The sequence below is a fragment of the Choloepus didactylus genome, chromosome 2 (assembly GCF_015220235.1).
Source record: "Choloepus didactylus isolate mChoDid1 chromosome 2, mChoDid1.pri, whole genome shotgun sequence".
Classification (NCBI taxonomy): domain Eukaryota; kingdom Metazoa; phylum Chordata; class Mammalia; order Pilosa; family Megalonychidae; genus Choloepus; species Choloepus didactylus.
Window position 1 is genome coordinate 14,048,931 of NC_051308.1, and position 18,881 is coordinate 14,067,811.

The window sequence follows — 18,881 nt, forward strand, 5'->3', positions numbered from 1 at the left end:
GAAGCCAGGACATAAATCCTGATCTTCTCACTCTTATTTGGCTTTTCGCTATGTGTGTGATTCATTCTATGGTCATTCTGAGCAATTTATGTTGGGCTTCTAACTTTTGAAACTCAGTGTACCTTGAGAGAATGGCATAAGGCATGTAAAGTGTTTCACCTGAAATTTTTTATCGGCCCCAGATGAAGATAAAAAAAAAGCTCTTCCGCCTTTGTAATGATGCTTTGATAATAAATATTTTAAGGTTCTAAAACATTTATGTAATGTATTACTAAAGGTAAGTTTTAAATGAGAGAATTTTTTTTGGCAATTGAATTTGGTTATCCTTAAATGTCCCTATAAATGTTCAACATTTTTCTTGTCAAAGAAATTCATTTATTTTTGGAGTATATGTCTTCCAAATTCAGGTGTTACTTGATTGGGCAAGACAGTCATTGGTCACATTTTACAAGAAAAAACTTGAACTGAGGGAAGACATTGTTGAAAGACTCTGGATCTATATAGATAACATTCTACATAGCAGAAAATTGCAGAATTTCCTCAAGAATGGAAAGACAATTAACCTTCAGATTTCCCTTGCCAAGGTAATTAATAATCTCTTATATTTTCCTGTATAAATTATATGCATCTCTGTTGATTTCCTGTTTCCAGTCTCTTGGGAGATGGAGGATCTAATAGGATTACTTGCGTTTTTGCCTATACATGCAAACCAGATTTCTTCCCAACCCCTACCCTCAACAGCATTTTCCTTATTTCTCTTCTGCCACTTTATAATTTTACACAGGCAAATCAATCCTGGTGTCCAAAATTGATTCATTTTATTATTTCAAAGTGTAAATGTAGATAAAAAGATACTTAGAAATGGTGATTCTTAGTAGTGAATCATTTGACATTTTTGAATTTGGAAATTATATGAAACTTGACTTGGAAAATTGAGTTAGTTGTATTTTTTGAAATTATGGCTAAGTTCTGAAAAGAGTGTAATTCTTTTAAAATAATATAGTTGGATTCAAAGATTGGCAGTTGATGCTGGAGACTTATTTGTTTGGGATCAATTTTATGAAGATACAGGAAATATCAAAGTAGGGGAGGAGAAGGGAATGATAGTAATAGCGTTATAATGCTTGATATTTACTGAATTCATATTGTATGTACTATAGTGCACTAAGTGTTTTATGTTACTTAATAGTCAGAAAAAGCATACAGCTATTTCATAAACTGATGGAGGTTACCTTGTTTAATTGGAAAAGGTAGCCAGCAAATTATGCTACTCTGACTTTTTCCATCTTCCTTTTGGGCCTGGTGAGAAATCAAAGACCAAAAATCTGAATAGAAATTTCCTCAAAGGTTTTTGAATCAAAAATGATTCTGAAGTTTCAGATCAGAAATATGAACTTCATTGTCAAAATTGAGTATTTTGAAATGTCTTGAGAATAGCTAGTGACAGTAAGCTGATGAGCACTTAGTATAGGCTAGGCACTGTGCTTAAAGTACTTTACATGCATGATCACCTTTAATCCTCAAAAGATCTTATCTCCATCCATTTTACAGTTGAAGAGACTATGCTCAGAAATGTTAAGTATCTTGCCTGAGGTCACACAGTGAATAAATGAGAGACTTGGGGTTTGAAGAGAAGTCTACCTGATTCCAAAGCCTGTGCTCTTAACCCTTACAATTCCTCACACATATGAGTTTGGAGGCAGAAAGAGGATGTTAGAAGAGGCTAGTAACAGTGAAGAAGTAGGTAGTCAAGCTACCCAATGGTTCATAGGCTTTCAAAGTTCTTGAAATTATCTTCCAAATCATGTGTTGCTTTTTTGAATACAGTAGACCAGTGGTCACCAAGGTGGGTTATTCAAAATGGTCTTTGGTGGGGTGGGAAGAAAATCTTAGAATGTCTCTTAAAAAAAGTACCAAATTTATTTAATTTTTATTTTTATGTATGTTTATAATATGTCTCAAAATTAGTACTGTTGTACATCCATACAATTTGTAATAAATTGCACATATTGAGTGGGAATGTGGAAAAAATTCTTAATGGTTTTTTTTTTTTTTTTTGGAATATTTATTCTGGTTCAGAATACAGCAGAACACAAATTAAATGCTGTTTAAAGGAAAGTGATCCTAGGGGTGAACAAATACAAAATACATACAGTGTAGTTCAATATGAAGTTGAATTTTTTAGTCACCAATTGTGGTGGTTTGAAGCTGATTTTACATTGTTCAGATAGTCCATAGAAGTCGTAACATACAATATCTCTCCTTTTGCGTCTGAGTTATTTCTCTTAGAATTATATCTTTAAGGTTCATCCATGTTGCCATATGTTTCAGGACCTTGTTGCTTCTTACTTTTGCACAGTATTCCATCGTATGTATATACCACATATTGTTTATCCACTCATCTGTTGAAGGACAGTTGAGTTGTTTCCATCCCTGGCAATTGTGAACAATGCTGCTATGAACATTGGTGTACGAATGTCTGTGTCACTGCTTTCAGATCTTCTGAGTATATACCAAGAAATGGAATTGCCAGTTCATAGGGTAACTTGATATCTAGTTTTCTGAGAAACCGCCAAACTGTCTTCTAGAGTGGCTGTACCATTATACAGTCTCACCAGCAATGAATAAGAGCTCCAATTTCTCCACATCCTCTCCAGCATTTGTAGTTTCTTGTTTGTTGTATGGCTCTCTTAATGAGTTCTGTAATCAGAAAAATTTGAAGATCACTCTAGTAGTCTGTTGGCAATTTAAGGCTTTGACCTTTTTTTGTTTCAGCTTTTCTAGAAAGGTCCATGACCAGCAGTCAGTTGAATGGAGATAATAGCATTGGGCTACTGGTAACTCAGCACCTAGGATAAATGTGACTCAGATGTCATAAGGCTAGGAACAAGTCAGTGTGTGAGTGAACTTAGGAATCTGCCCAGCCATCATCATTTCCAGAGTTTGCGAATTTGTGAATTTCAGCAACAGTAGAATGTGGGTCTACTGCATAAGTATTAACTGGAAACTTTTGCTTTCCTTTTTAAAGAGTACCGTTTGCTTTGGCTTTTTAATAGAAAAAGTATGATTGCCTTTAAAAATATATTTTGGACCATAGGGTCATAACCTATATGCCACCATCCATCCTCCTGGTAGCATCTAAGCTGAATTGTAGGTTTAGGATCTAAGAAGAAATGATCTTTAGAGTCTAAATCTTAGAAAACCCAGCTCCTTAAAAAGACAGCAAATTTGCACAGGCATTGACCCCTTTTCTGTATATGTGTTGACAGGAGATTTGATTTGTAAGGGAATTAAAGTGGGCACTTTGCCATCCTTTGGTGTACTAAGTAAATTTCAAGATCATTTAGGTGTGATAATCTAGGCATTTCTTTCTCATCAAGATGAGGTCACGGAGTAAGTTCATTGATTCTGTGGTATTCTTTTTGTGTATGTGTGGTTTAGGGTCAGTAATGAGCTTTCTTTTTTCCCTTAATCTTCAGATCATAAATGAAAGAATAGCTGAGTTCTCTCTTGCGGGATCCCAAAGAAACATCTGTGCCATCCTGAGCTGCTGCCAGGGCATCCTCTCAATGCCCGCCCTTTCTGTCATCTACACGGCCAAACAGGAGCTGATGGTGGCATTGCTCAGCCAGCTCTGCTGGTTGGCCTGTAGGCAGCCGGAAGGAGCTGTGGTGGCCCAGTTATTTGAGGTCATTCATCTGGCCCTCGGCCATTACCTCTTGATCCAGAAGCAGCAAGTCAACCCAAAACGTGCATTTGGGGAAGTGATTGGGCACCTGTTCCAGCCCTGCCTGGTCCTGAGGCACCTGCTCTCCGTGGGCACGTGGACACAGGCTGACCAGGGCCAGCTGCGGCAGACCCTGAGCCGGGACATTCGAACTCAGATTGAGGCCCTTCTTCGTGGTGGAGCTTTTCAGCCTGAGCTGCTTTCTTCCTACAAAGAAGAGCTCTTGGAACAGCAGCAAGGCGACATGAAGATGGGGGCTGTGAAAAATCTTCTAACTCCTGCTGGCACCGTGATTGCCAAGCTGGTAGATACTGGCTACTGTGAACCATCCCTTCATGCAACTGTTGTGGCCAACTCAGTGGCCTTGCTATATAAGCTCTTTCTAGATTCTTACTTTAAGGAGGGGAACCAACTTCTCTGCTTCCATGTGCTTCCCAAGCTGTTTGGCTGCTTGAGGATTTCACATCTGCAGGAGGAGCAGATGAAAGCCCCATCCACGTCAGACTTGACCACAGAACTTTTGGTTGTGGAACAGCTTCTAACCTTAGTTGTCAACAACAATATCTACAACATCGCTGCTGACAGGATCCGGCATGGAGAGGTTCAGTTCCATTTTTACCGCCGTTTGGCTGAGTTGCTGATTAACCACTCCCAGGCGTCTCTGCCAGCTTGGTTCCGCTGTCTCAAGATTTTGATCTCTCTGAACCATTTGATTTTGGAGCCAGACCTGGATGACCTTGTAGCTTCAGCATGGATCGATGCAGAAGTAACAGAGTTTCGAACCAAAAAAGCCCAGGAGGGACTTATTAACACCCTGTTCCAGACTTATGCCAAACTCCGACAAGTGCCGCGGTTGTTTGAGGAAGTTTTGGGTGTGATCTGTCAGCCAGCTGCTGAGGAGCTAAGGCAGCCTGTCCTGACTTCAGGCCCTTCCACGGTGATCTGTGAGTGCCTCCTGGAGTTGCCTCCCAATCAGATCTTGGACACATGGTCCCTCATACTGGAGAAGTTCCAGTCTGTGGTCTTGCCTCATTTGCGGAGTGATACAGACATGGCCCTGAAGTCACTGTCCCTGAGCTTGCTGCTACACTGCATCATGTTCAACATGAGGAGCTTGGACAGCAACACCCCGTTGCCTGTTATCAGACGGATGCAGAGCACGATGGAGAGAATGCTCCGAGAGCTCGTGCAGCCCCTGCTGGACCTCGTGCTGGACCCCCAGGGCACGGAGCTCAAGCTATGGTTACAGAAGGTCTGTGACTCTGCACTCTTGCTCTCTTGCACATGGATCCAGGTTGACACCATGCTCAGCTTAAACTGTAGCCAGTATCACTCAGTAGCTGGAGCCCCTACAGGTGTTGCTCTGGAGATCTCAGACCTCCCTTCGTTGCTCCCAGGTGTAGAAACAAAACATTGGAAGAAAATAGAAAAGCTTACAGCTCAGTTTGACTCTCTTGGCAGGTATTGCTTAGAACAGCTCTATCTGCAGAAAATGAAAAGGACTTTGATGCACCCTGGTTTCAATTCTGAAGAAGCCCTTCAAATTCTGAGGTATGATGCTGCCTACGTTCTTCGTTCTGGCAAAGAAAGCTTGACTCGAAGGACAGTGGCTTGCTGGGATGGCCATGTAGGCACAATGAGTGCTCTTACTTACCCCGTAGCACACTGGCATCTGATTGTGTCAAATATCACAATTTTATTATCCTACTTTTGTCCAGATGATGTGAGTTATCTAGCCAGTGTCTTGCTAAGGAGTTTACCAATGAGCAAAGCCCAAGAAGATTCTGCAGATGAAGAGCCATATATCACACTTGGAAAAATATCCAAGGCACTCCTTCACAGCCCTCTCTTTCCAGAAATGCAGTCCCTTCATTCTGCTTTCTTAATGTGCATAAATGCAAAATGTGCCAGCATTCTGTGTTCTGGTACCCAGAGTGACAAGGATCTTCTCAGACAGCAGCTACCCTGGCTTTTTGAAAAGGACCACACAGTTGTGGCTCACTGGGAAACCAGATTTGCAAAGGTTGGACCTGAGGGTGTAGAACCAAGAGGAGAAGTTGCTCCAAATTTACTGTCATTGGTCGAGAGTGACTTCCCCATTGAGCTGGATGCAGAACAGTTAGAGAGCATCATGGAGCTTTTGGAAGTTATTTCTACTCTACAACTGGACAGCCTCTTGGCTCCCTATCATGTGCATTGCTTTCTTCTGTTACTGTCTATGACCATCACCAAATTGGGAAGCTCTTGTTCCTTCTCACTGTCAGTCAAGTTTTTGATGAAATCCTATCGGCTTCTTGGTTACCTGCAAAGGGGAAAGAGTGCCCGCTCAGTGCTCAAGATCATGTATGTTAGTGATATTTTTGAAATCATACTGACCTCACTGTTTAAAACCAGCAGTAGATTAGTTCTTGAGATGGATGACCCGTCTTGGTTGGAATTCCTTCAAGTGATAGGTATATTCTTAGAACAGCTACTGCAGATGCTCATCCAGATAAAGTTGAGCGTGGTGCTCAATTTTGGGAAAATCATTGCATTCCTCTCAAGCTGCAAGCCACACACCGAGGTAGCTTCAGGCAAACGATTGGAAAGTCAGAATTCTCTGGGCAGGCAGCTCCTTCTGGTGTCTTTGACTAAGTTGTGCCAAGTCCTGGGGCCTTTTGTCAAAGAGCGGAAGCAGCAACATGAGGCCACAGATGTGCTGCCTGAGCTTTTGCAGCAGGCCATTCTCCAGACTGGGACTGTCCTCCGGCTCTGCTCGGAGCGTGGGGCTCTGGGCCTGTACCTTCCCTCAACCGTCATCTCGTCGGCCACCACCCTCTTGGAAGCAGACATGAGCCAGCACTCCAGGGACAGAGGGGCAGAGAGTTCCCAGATGACAGCTAAAATGCTGTTTTCCCATACTGCCTTATACCAGAGTATTTATTCTCAAATATTGTCTGAGTTGCCAACTCTAGCAGGAAACATTCAATCTTTCCAGGCAGCCTTGCAGTTTTTAGCTCTGTTCTTTTTGGCCCCAGAACTACATCCAAAGAAGGATTCTGTTTTTAGCTCCTTGTTTCATTCTATGAGAAAAGTTCTTGCAGGTATGATATGTTCTCTTGAGTTAATTCTGTACTATAATTTTTGATAAAAGGTAGCCTGGGGGCTTGCCTGGTGAGTTGCCACTCCTCCCGCTTTCTTGGGAACAGGTAATAAGTTAACACATGGTATAGATTTCAAAAAGTATAAATTGATAAACAGTGAAAAAATCTCCCTTCCAGTACTGGCTTGCAGGAATTCATTTCCGAAATGTTCAGACATTCTATGTATATATAAGCAATTATGCTTTAAATTGTTTCCTCCTCTTTTTACACAAATGGCAGCATTCTATGTGTTGTCTTTTTTTTAATTTAGTTTTATTGAAATATATTCACATACCGTACAGTCATCCATGGTATACAATCAGCTGTTCACAGTATGATCATATAGTTATGCATTCATCACCATAATCTATTTCTGTACATTTTCCTTACATCAGAAAGAATCAGAATAAGAATAAAAAATAAAAGTAAAAAACAGAACACCCAAACCATCCCCCCACATCCCACCCTATTTGTCGTTTGGTTTTTGTCCCCACTTTTCTACCCATCCATCCACACACTAGACAAAGGGAGTGTGATCCACAAGGCCTTCACAATCACACTGTCACCCCTTGTAATCTACATTATTATACAGTCATCTTCAGGAGTCCAGACTGTTGGGTTGGAGTTTGGTAGTTTCAGGTATTTACTTCTAGCTATTCCAATACATTAAAGCCTAAGAAGTGTTATCTATATAGTGCATAAGAATGTCCACCAGAGTGACCTCTCGACTCCACTTGAAATCTCTCAACCACTGAAACTATTTCATCCCATTTTGCATCTCCCTTTTGGTCAAGAAGATATTCTCAGTCCCACGATGCCAGGTCCAGATTCATCCCCGGGAGTCATATCCTGTGTTGCCAGGGAGATTTACACTCCTGGGAGTTGGGTCCCACGTAGGGGGGAGGGCAGTGAGTTCATCTGTCGAGGTGGCTCAGTTAGAGAGAGAGAGGGCCACATCTGAGCAACAAAGAGGTACTCAGGGGGAGACTCTTAGGCACAATTATATGCAAGTTTAGCCTCTCCTTTGCAGTAATGAGCCCCACAGGGGCAAGTGCCATGATAGAAGGCTCAGCACATGAAACCGCCAGTCCCAGCGTTTGTGACAACATCAACACCAGTCCAGGTGAGGAAGTCCAACACTTTACACCTTCCCCCACCTCCTCGGGGTGGGGGAACTATAAATATATTTTTTATTCTCTGTCCAAATTACTTTGGTAATGTGTCACTATTTCACTCTAACCTATACCAACCCACCGTATCTCACTTCCTATTCAAAGTGCTATGCAATTGTGGTGTTTGAACAAACCAACTGTGGAGTTATACTGTTTAGAAAGTATAGATCCTGCACCAAATTCACATCTCTTCCCTTGGTCTCACATGGAAGTTGAAGTTTTAAGACACAGTCAGTTTCGACATTTACCCTTTGGCCGGTTTGCCCTAGTCTTAACCAGATCAGACATTCATATCCGCCGAGCTCTAACTCTGAGTTTCAGGTGTCTCAGAGATACACATTGTTCCAGAGACCAATCAGGTCATACACTAAGGGATCAGCATCCCAGAGTTTAGAGATAGGCATTACAATTCAGGAATAGAGTTGACTGCTGTAAGAGCTTACAGTCTAGGGACCATTACAATAATCAAGTCCACGTTAGGCTATGTTCTAACATTCAATTCGAGTTTACACATTGTAGTTAGTCCATATTGGTGAGGCATTATAGTGCCTGTCTTTATTTCTGGTGTACTTCAGTCAAATACTGTGTACAGGATCCATTCATCTCATTGTGTGTCTCACAGGTTCACTCCTCGTAGTTGCTCAATATTCCATTGTATGCATACGCCACAGTTCACCATTCTGTTCCTCAGTCTGTGGACCCTTAGGTCACCTCCACCCATTGCAAATCATGATTGCTGCCTCCATGAACACCAGGTTGCAAATGTCCATTCATGTCTCTGCTCTCAGTTCTTCAAATGACATACCCCATAATGAGGTTGCAGGACCTTATGGTCCCCACATACTTAATTTTTTGTGGAACCACCACACTGACCTTCAGAAAGGCTACAGCATTCTACCTGCTCATCAACAGTAGATAGGTACATCCCTCTCACCATGTTTTCTCCAACACTTTTACTCCTATATATATTTTTTCCTACAATTTTATAGAGTTATATTCACATACCATACTTTCATCCACAGTGCACGATCAGTTGTTCATGGAGCATTCTATGTGTTTTGTTTAGCACCTTGTTTTTTTCATTTATTAGTATTTTGAAAATTGTTCTGTATAAGTTTATAGTTTTGAAATCTACTGTATCCTTTTTTAGCCTCTAACTTTTTCTGGCCCCACATTATTAATCTTAGATAAAATAGCCTTATTTTTAAAATATCATGGGTAGTGAGGGAACAATATTAGTAGGCTCCTCTGTATCAGATTTTTAGTGCCATAAGTTGACTTAAAAAAGATGTAAAATCTGCCAGTTATTTAGAAGTGCAAATGATTAATTTATAAGGAACCTCATAAATTTCCTTGAGGGAAGGAGCTGTGCCTTGTTCGTTTCAGTGGCCCTGGCTCTTGGTATGGAAACTGGCAAGCTGGAGGTGCTTGGTAGGTGTTGATTGGGCAGAAGGGACACTGTTTTGCAGAAGCTCAGCCTGTGATTTCATCTGCAGTGTTTTAGTCAGGTGTTCCCCTTCCAGGTCCACCTAACCAAGATCTTTATCACAGCCTAGTTTTTAGAAAGTTACTGTCTTCAGGTATAAAGATTTGATCTCTCCAGTCCCCTAGGTTAAAGGTTAGCAGGTCAGGTTTCTTCCTTAACTATTTAAAAGACTGAGGGTTTGGGGTTAGAGTTAGGGTAGTCTTTTGAGGGATGTTTGGGAAGTTTATTAGCCAAGACCCCCAGAATATATGACATTTCTGTTTCCCAGTGGATAAGCTATGATGAATTGGCCCACGTGTTCTAATTTCTTTACTGAGGGACCACACGCTGCTTTGGATACGCAAGAGTTAAGTGTGGCCTTCTAAAAAGTAAAGCCACCTGGTCTGCCTGAGCCAAAGCCAGAATTTAAGTGTTGTGGCCTGAATAGCACTGCCATTGTCTGCCTCTCTATAACCTGTCTCCCTGGCTTGATTTGGGCTAGTTTAAAAGGCTTTGGTGTCATGTTATTCTTGATCTTATTCTATCAGCGACTCTTTTAGGAAATGGTGTTCGCCTTCTAAATGGAGCCTAAAATTTAATCATGAGAGTAATTACAGAGCTCTAAATGAATGTTCTAAGAAGTGGCAACTGGCAGTCTGAAGCTCTGGCTCCTCTGATCTTTTTATAAGTAGAGGACAGTAACCCCCTCCCTGCGTACCCCTGCCCTACACACTCTCTCCCTCACTAGCCCTTGCAAGTTGGGGTTGCTTTTAAACCTTATCTGTGTGGTTCCTAGGCTTTGTGCTGATTCTGACTCTTGTTAAAGGTCTCATGGTGAGCGTGGGGTCAGAGCTTTGTTTTTGGATCCAGTTAGACTCCCTCTAGAGAAGAGTGACTAGAATGATGAGATGGTGTGGAAAAAAGGGCCAAGTGAGGAATGGCCGAGGGCTTTGGGCAGGGAGAGGGAGTGTTACGGCTGCTTCTGATAAGTGATGGGCGGCCCCACAAATGAACCAGCAGTTATTATCTCTGAGTCCTAGGAGGTAACAGAGGTAGATTTCAGCTTATAAAAATAAGGTTTTATAAACAATGCTTTTGGACAGTAGAACAGACTAATTTTGAAATGCTTCTTATGTATGTAGAACTATACCCTACTCTGGAGATGAGTGAAGTTTGGTTTTTGACCACTCTCATTGAGCAAACTGACATTCACACAATGATGAGATTGTCATCTGGAGGAGGTGGAGGGTGATGAGATACTATAAAGTGAAGGAGTGACATGGGTCTGGGTTGAGAGACCGCATATAGGTAAAGCCTTAGGGAGCCATACCTTTGAAGGACAGAGAGGGCACATGGGAATGGTGGGGGGAGAACGAATGCTGAGACCCTTCCTTGTAATAAACACTGCAGGGAGCTCTGTATCCTTTTTTGAGTTACTTTTTAGTGTTTACTGTATACATCTTAACTTATCAGAGTTAGCTACAAAGTTATGCTATCTTAATTCTACTGAGATACAGAAATATTACTCCTATGTATATTTCATTATAAAAAGGTTTCATTATACCCTTTTATCCCTTTTGTGGAGTTGTTATGCATAATGCATTTATTAATGTTACAAACCCAGCAATGCAGTGTTATAATTATTTCTTTATCATCTGTAGTCATTTCCTTAGCTTTTGCTTCCACCTATCTCCTTTGTGCAGTTATTAGCAAAAATATGTTATATGTGTTACATTTCTATATGTTATAGGCTCAATAATGTATTATATACATATTATTTATTTATTTAAAATTTTTTTAACTTCATTGAAAAATTAAAAAACAAACATTTCAAACAAAACAAAACAAAGGAATAAGAAAAACAGATAACCTAAAATAACTACTTTGCTTCCAGCCATATTATTTATTTTATACAATTGCTTTTTAAATCAGTTCAGAGAAGAAAGGAGAAAAAAATATGCTTTTAAACTGACTTTTATAATTGCATAATTACCTTTACCTTTTTTTTTTTTTTTTTTCTGTGGATTCAAATTGCCATCAGGCTTTCAGTCTTAAGAACTTCTTTCGGTATTTCTCATAAGGCAGGTATGCTAACAACAAATTAACTCAGTGTTTGTGTATCTGGGAATGTCTATTTCACCTTCATTTTTGAAATATAGCTTTGTTGGATATAGCCTTTTTGGTTGACAGTTTTTATTTTTGAGTGCTTGAAATATGTTATCCCACTGTTTCTTACTCTCCATTGTTTCTCCTTAGAAGTCAGCCCTTAATCTTACTGGTATTTCTCTGTAAGTAATGAGTTGTTTTTCTCTTGCTTTGGAGATTTTCTCCTTGTCTTTTACTTTCAGCATTTTTACTATGATGTGTCGGTCTGTTTGCAGCTTTCTTTGCTTTGTTTGTTGAGCTTCCTGGTTGTGTAGGCTATTGTTTTTCAAACAGTTTGGGATGTTTTCAGCCATTATTTCTTTAAACATTTTTTTTTTTTTCCTTTGTCTTTCTCTCCTCTCCTTTTGGTACTTCCAGTATGCATATGATGGTGCATTTAATGGTGTCCCACTTTTCTCTGAGGCCCTCTGGCCCTCTTCAGTTTTCTTCAGTCTTTTTTCCTCTCTCTTCTTGAACTTATAATTGCCATCTATTCATCTTTAATTTTGTTTATTCTTTCTTTACCAGTTCAAATCTACTTGTGGGCACCCTAGTGAATTTTTTTTTTCAGTTAATTGCACTTTTCAACTCCAGAATTTCCACTTGGTTCTTTCTTATAATTGCTATCCTTTATTGATATTCTCTGGTTGATGCAATATTGTCATCATTCCCTCCTTTACTTGTTTAACCAAGCTTTCCTTTAGTTCTGTGAACATGTTTATAATCGCTATTTTGACATCTTTTTTTCTGGTAAATCCAATGTCTGGTCACTCATAGGCAGTTTCTGTTGCCTGCTTTTTCCCCCAATATATGGGTCATTCTTTCCTGTTTTCTTGTAATTTTTTGTTGGAAACTGGACATTTTGGAGAGTGTCTTGTAACAACTCAGGGAACTTGTCCTCCCTCCTCTGGGGATTTGTTGTTATTTGCTTGTTTGTATGTTTAGTGACTGCCTGGGTTATTTTGGTGAGGTCTGTCCCCCAGGGGCTCCCCTCCCCACAAGGGTGAAGTCTCTGATGTGGCTCCTCAGGGATGAGCAGATGTAGGGATGCCCACAGTCACCCTGGGATGACAGTGGTACTGTTGGGTTCTCCTCCACTTTTTCCCCTGACCACACCCAGCTGTTAAGTTTCACTAATTGCAGCCGATTGCTCGACAGTACATTGGGGTATTAAGTGCTCCACCAGCTAATCCAATCACATTATGACTCCTTTGGAGGAATAGTTTCAGGGATTGGTGTTTGATGTTTGTCCCAGCCATGTTATTCTGGGTCCCCTCCTGCAAATTAGTGGGCCTACAGTTTATCCTGTGTCTTGAGTCTCTTCCCAGTTGCCTTTTACCACAACCTCTTATTTAGGCTTTAACCTCTTCAAGCTCCATTGCAAATCAAGTCAGTCCCTTTGGGAAGAGATAGGACTTGTCTGTTTTTATGGCCTGCTTCTCCCTCCAGTCAAATCCCTGGGCCAGGCCTCTGGAGGGTGGGAGTGGAGACAATAGCAGACTTCTCTCTGAGCCGTATACCCCTCCTCCTGCTTGAACACTGGGTGGAGGGGAGCAGCTTCTTGGCTTGCCTCTTCTAGTATGCTACCTCTGCCTCACGAGCCGGGACAAGGATGATCAGGATCCTAGTGCCCTCACCATGCAGAGCTCCATTCCTTTTTATGGCTAAATAATATTCCATTGTGTGTATAGACCATATTTTGTTTATCCACTCATCTGTTGTGGACATTTGGGTTGCTTCCACCTTTTAGCTATTGTGAATAATGCTGCTATGAATATTGGTGTACAAATACCTGTTTGAGTCCCTGTTTTCAAGTCTTTTAGATATATACTGCATGTCTCCTGATTTTATTTTAAAAATACAAGAAGAATAGAAAAAGAAATGTATGAAGAGAAAGCATTCACCTATAGTCCATGGTCTAAAGTTAATGACTGGTAAATGTTTGATCTTTCAGTCTTTTTTTCTTTTGTGCATATATACATATAAATGCAACTGTTTGTGTTTGTAAAATTAGGATCATGGTGTAGATATTGTGTATCCTGCTTTTTTCACTCAGTACTTATGAGTATTTTCCATACCTCAAACATCGTGATTTTTAATGACTGCACACTTTTTCATCATATGGCTGCATTACAGGTTATCTAACCTGTTCCCTTTGTCTGTCACATCTTAATGGTTTTGCTTTCTTATCCATCTAGATCCTGACATTCCTGTTCAGGTAATTCAGGATATTGAACCTCATTTGGGAACCCTATTAACCCAAATGTTAGAGGTTGGGTCAACAGAGGACTTTAGGATGGTGATGCAGTATATTCTTCAAGGATTAGAAGTCAGGAACATATGGACAGCAGATCTGCAGGTGGGTAGTTTGTTTCTCTCCTGAAAGGCAGGCATTTAAATGATGTTGGCTCAAATGGAGAAACTTATTTGAGATGATGTCACCCTTAAAACTAAACAAACAAAAAAATCAAACATATAGACTAGGTAAAGAAGGAGTTTGTGGAAGGGAAGGATCTGTGGAACTCTGTAGAGACCTTCCTTATCTTTTGAAGGAGAACCTTTTTCAAATTACAAATGTATGCTCTGTTTCATGAAATACTAGGTATTACCTGCTCATAATTAATACATAAAAATGTTAAATTCTATTCATCTTTTACTTAAAACTTCTTCCATCACACTTTTTGAAAAATTTCGCTTTACTTTGTCAAACTGCTTGAATCTTGGCCCCGAGAATCATTTAGGTTAACAAGTTGCCCTTCAATCCTTTGCACCTTAGATTATAAGGGAGTTACTAATAAAGCCCTGTATTTGCATTTGGCTTTACAATAGTGCCTCTACATGTTTTTCACATACTGTAATTTGATCCTCTAAACAGTCCCATGAAGTGGGCTGATCAGATATTACCCCACTTTTCAGACAAGAAAGTGGATGTCCAGAGAGATTGAGGAACACGTTGAAGGCCACAGGGCTAATGAGTGGCAGGGCCATCATTAGAGCCAAGGTCTTCTGGTTCCAGGGTTTTCCTACCTTCTGCTTTATAAAAGCATGAGGGCCCTGGGGGTCTGCTGTGTCAGTCCTTCTGCCCACACTTCCTCCCAAGCTACTTGCACATCTCTGGAATTATTTGTTGTATGTGTCTGCAGCACAAGAGGGCTACAACTTTGAGGTCTTAAGACTCTGGGGCTTCTCTTTAACAAGCCAAAGAAAACTAAATCTAAACACTTATGTGTATTCAGACCAGACAGATAGTCAGAGAAGACGTCATCGAAGAGGAAAGACTTGAGCTAAGTGTTGCAGAATGGAGAGGATTTGGGTGGAAGTATTGCTAGTTGCTATAGAGAGGAGAGGACATTGCTATAGCGAGTAGCACTTATGAAGGCAAGGAGGTAAGTGGAGGAAGTGGTCTGTGCTCACACAGTGAGCATGTCAGTGTGACAAGTGAGGATGTGTGAGTGTGAGAAGATTGACGGGGAAAGGAAGCACCAGATGGTGCAGAGTCCCGGTGGGTAGATATGTCCTGCAGGTGGATAAAAAAAGTGAGCCTGGCGCTTGGGTGAGAAGTTGGGTCTGGAGATGGGGATTTAGGAGTCAGTAAGTGTGCATATTCAGAGGGAGTTGGCGAAGGAAAGGAAGAGCAGAGGGCAGAGGCTAGAATTGTGGCCAGGTTGCAGTGTATGCACAAAGTCTGGCGGGAAGCTGGAGTTGATAGCATAAAACACCCAGCATAGGGTCAGGTATAAGAGGTGCTCAATCAAGTTAGTCACCTTCCCACATGTTCTCACAGTTTAAAAAAAAGTCATCTATAATCACAGCACCTAATCCAATTGCTTTACTTTTTCCATGGTTCCTTCTAGCCTCTCCTTCTGTCCATATGTATCTTTGGACATGTGGATAGCATATGTATATATTTTTACACAGTTAAGTTATAGCTAGTTGCCAGTCTCTTTTTTGCCAGTATCTTAATAAGATGGGTTCTTTATTAATTAGATCACTGTATGATTTGTGCCTTTTCATTTATTTCAGTATTCTTGTACATGTAAGTGTTTGGTTTAGTGAGACATTATTAAAGAGACCCTTCTTTTGCCATGGTTCTGTTTATCTTCACTTATTTTGTCTGCTTGGTGATATAAACAGTATTTAAGAGAAACCAGACCTTATTCATGTCCCCTGACATCAAGAGCCTAACAGGTTTTATATATCAATTTAATAACAATAAGCAGGCTTCTTGTAAAGATACAGTTCTTCTTAAGAGAGAATTGGTTACTTCTGGTAAGTTTTTTCCATTTTGCCTTAGGCTGTTTTGTCAGCTATTACATTGATCAAGTTGCTACTGAACTGCCCATTAAATGGTGAGAAAGCAACTTTGTTCTGGCTTGCGTGCCCCCAGATCATCACAGCTCTAACTGTAAGTATCCTCTGGAGTTGCGCACTCCATCTGCATCACCCCCCTCTCTTTCTAGCAGTCTTTTCCTATCGGGACAAAAATCAAAATGTTGGTTTTACAGTTCTCTGATTGCATACACACTGCATTCCTAGAGGTTGCTTCTTGAAGATGACTAAAGGAAGAAAGAAAAATGGCTGATTTTTAAAAAATAATTCAATTTTATTGAGATATCTTCATATACTATGCAGTCATACAAAGTGTACAATCAGTTGTTCACAGTACCACCATATAGTTGTGCATTCATCACCAAAACTAATTTTTGAACATTTTCATTACCACACACGCAAAAATAATAAGAATAAAAATTAAAGTGAAAAAGAACAATTAAAGTAAAAAAGAACACTGAGTGCTTTTTTTGCTCCCGTTTTTCTACTCATCCATCCATACAGTGAACAAAGGGGAGTGTGATCCACATGGCTTTACCAATCACATTGTCACCCCTCAGAAGCTACATTTTTATACAATCGTCTTTAAGATTCAAGGGTTCTGGGTTGTAATTTGATAGTTTAAGCCATTTACTGCTAGCTATTCCAATTCATTAGAACCTAAAATGGGTTATCTGTATTGTGCGTAAGAGTGCCCACCAGAGTGACCTCTCGGCTCCTTTTGGAATCTCTCTGCCACTGAAGCTTGTTTCATTTCAAAAATGGCTGATTTTGTGTGCTCTATTGCTTTTGTCTCTTTGAACACACTTGGTGTTGTCAGTGGAAACTGTGGTGTGGAGTTGATATAAAGGAGAATTTAGGAGCATTTGGATGTGTTAGAGAACGAATAATAAAGGGAAGACTGTGTAAAGATGAGGCTACTGTGGCAGCTTGTTATTAGAAAAGATGAGAAGGAATTCTGGGGCTTTCTTTCTCTTCCCAAAATGTGGTCAGTTTAGTGCATCCATTCATTTGTGCAAGGACTATGATACAGTGAGGAAAAAATGCTTTGTAGAATGGGGGATAGTAATGTTGCAGATAGAAGGTTATTGTTATCTTACTCATGTCAAATTTTGGCACCTTGTAAATATACACGGTAGCCATGAACAACATTTTGTTTCACTAGAACAAAAACCTTCTTCAGATTAGGAATGTGTCAGTTTTTTGTTTTGTTTTGTTTTGTTTTTCCCTCCAAAGATTATGAAATAAGTCTTCTTACACTTGGGTTCTAAAGAGCAATGTCTATTTTACCGTCAGTATCAGTTCTAATTCTGGCGTTTGCTGTTTGAGAGAATTGCCCCAGGCTAACATATTCTTAGGGCAAAAAATCCTGAACAATAAACTTAATATTCTCTACTGTTTTTCTGTTTTGTTGCTTTGTCATTTTCGTGGGTCAATGAATTGGTAGATGAATTGGTAGATAAAGTGTATTGTCTTTACCTAGTGTGTGTAATGAGCATCAGAAAGAAAAGCATATGGGGCTGCATGGGGGAAAGTGGAAGCTGTGCTGATGTGTGATCACAGTATGGTGATGTTCATGGTAGGTCTGGATTGCTATAAATGCCAGGCTAGAAACTGCTTAAGTAAACCTAGAGGGTAGAACAGGAAGTCAGCACAACCAGGATATCCAGGAAAAAAGGTCAGCATTGTAAGAGACAAGGTGAAGCTTCTGGACCCCAAAAGACCTCACCAGAGGTGTTCATTAGTATCTGAGTAGGAGAGAGTCACTGTTGAGCTCTCTAAGGTTTCGTAGGTAAGACTTGAGCTGTCCTGCATCTTGAGTCTGTTGTCATTATTTTCTAGAACAATAATTGAAAGAAAGTCTTTAACTAGGGCTGATTTTTAAGAAATTTAACAAATGGAGTTTAAGTATAAACATTTAGAACTAGTAATTTTTAGGGGCAGAAAATATTGTTATGTGTATTCGATATGCAATAAGACAAAATCGTGTATAGTCTTAATGCTCTGAGAAGTTGGATGAATCAACTCCTTTATAAGAAATTACCTCTCTTCATGGTAGATGACTCCAACAAAAATTGTAGCCCTTGAAGATTGAACTCTGGCTTCCTTGTCTGTTCAAACTGCCTGTTGACCTACATCAATTCATTTTGGAGCCTGGACAGTTTTATCTCAGTACTCAGTTTCTGTTTTTGCTTTGCTTCTTTGTAGAATCATCTTTCCTTTCCCCCTTTTTTCCCTTCTTGTCTTTGTAGCTGCAAAACCGAGAGGCTTGTCAAGAGCAGTCTTTGCTCCTCACCATTGTGGGGCCTATTTTAGATGTCCTGGCTTCTCTGCTGCGGCGGGGGGAGGAGATCATTCACAACCCCCACCATGTCAGTCTGGCCTTCAGCATTCTTTTGACAGTCCCTTTGGATCATCTGAAGCCCTCAGAGTATGGAAGCATCTTCCCGAGGATACACAGTGTACTCTTTTCAATCCTGCAGTGTCACCCTAAGGTGAGAAAGTACAAGTGCATCATGCAGCTGTTTCTTTTCTTATAGGGCAGTTTTCAGCCTTCAAAAAAAGTGGCAATAAAGCATTACTGTCACAAGATAATAAAAATAATGATTTGCTAAGCAAATATTTGGTTTCAGTAACTTCCAGTGTTAGAGTGATTTTTTAAGCACGATATTACTTGGTATTCATGTTATTTGTTTGGGTGAATTCATCTTTGTTGGATCTGACACACTGAACAGTGTTTGTGTACCAGTTGTTTAAAGAAGCTCATTAGAAGTTATTCTGGTTTTAGAGGTCACATATTTAATGGGTCACTGCCTTGCTTACATTAGCTGTTGGGTTAATAGTTCAAATGGGTACAGGGAGTGAGGCATCCTGGGTTCCAGTTTTAAAGTATGCTGCCTTTAAGATTAAACTGAGACATG

At 40.3% G+C, this 18,881-nt stretch overlaps 1 protein-coding gene across 1 annotated transcript in view; it reads left to right on the forward strand.

Moving 5' to 3' along the window:
- The window catches only part of URB2 (URB2 ribosome biogenesis homolog), a 34,729-nt gene that overhangs the window by 4,036 nt on the left and 11,812 nt on the right, over positions 1-18,881 (forward strand). The window contains exons 3-7 of the mRNA XM_037820804.1: positions 408-584; positions 3,480-6,810; positions 13,830-13,990; positions 15,926-16,036; positions 18,213-18,455. Coding sequence (XP_037676732.1) covers positions 408-584; positions 3,480-6,810; positions 13,830-13,990; positions 15,926-16,036; positions 18,213-18,455 — 4,023 coding nt within the window. The remainder of the gene's footprint in view (positions 1-407; positions 585-3,479; positions 6,811-13,829; positions 13,991-15,925; positions 16,037-18,212; positions 18,456-18,881) is intronic.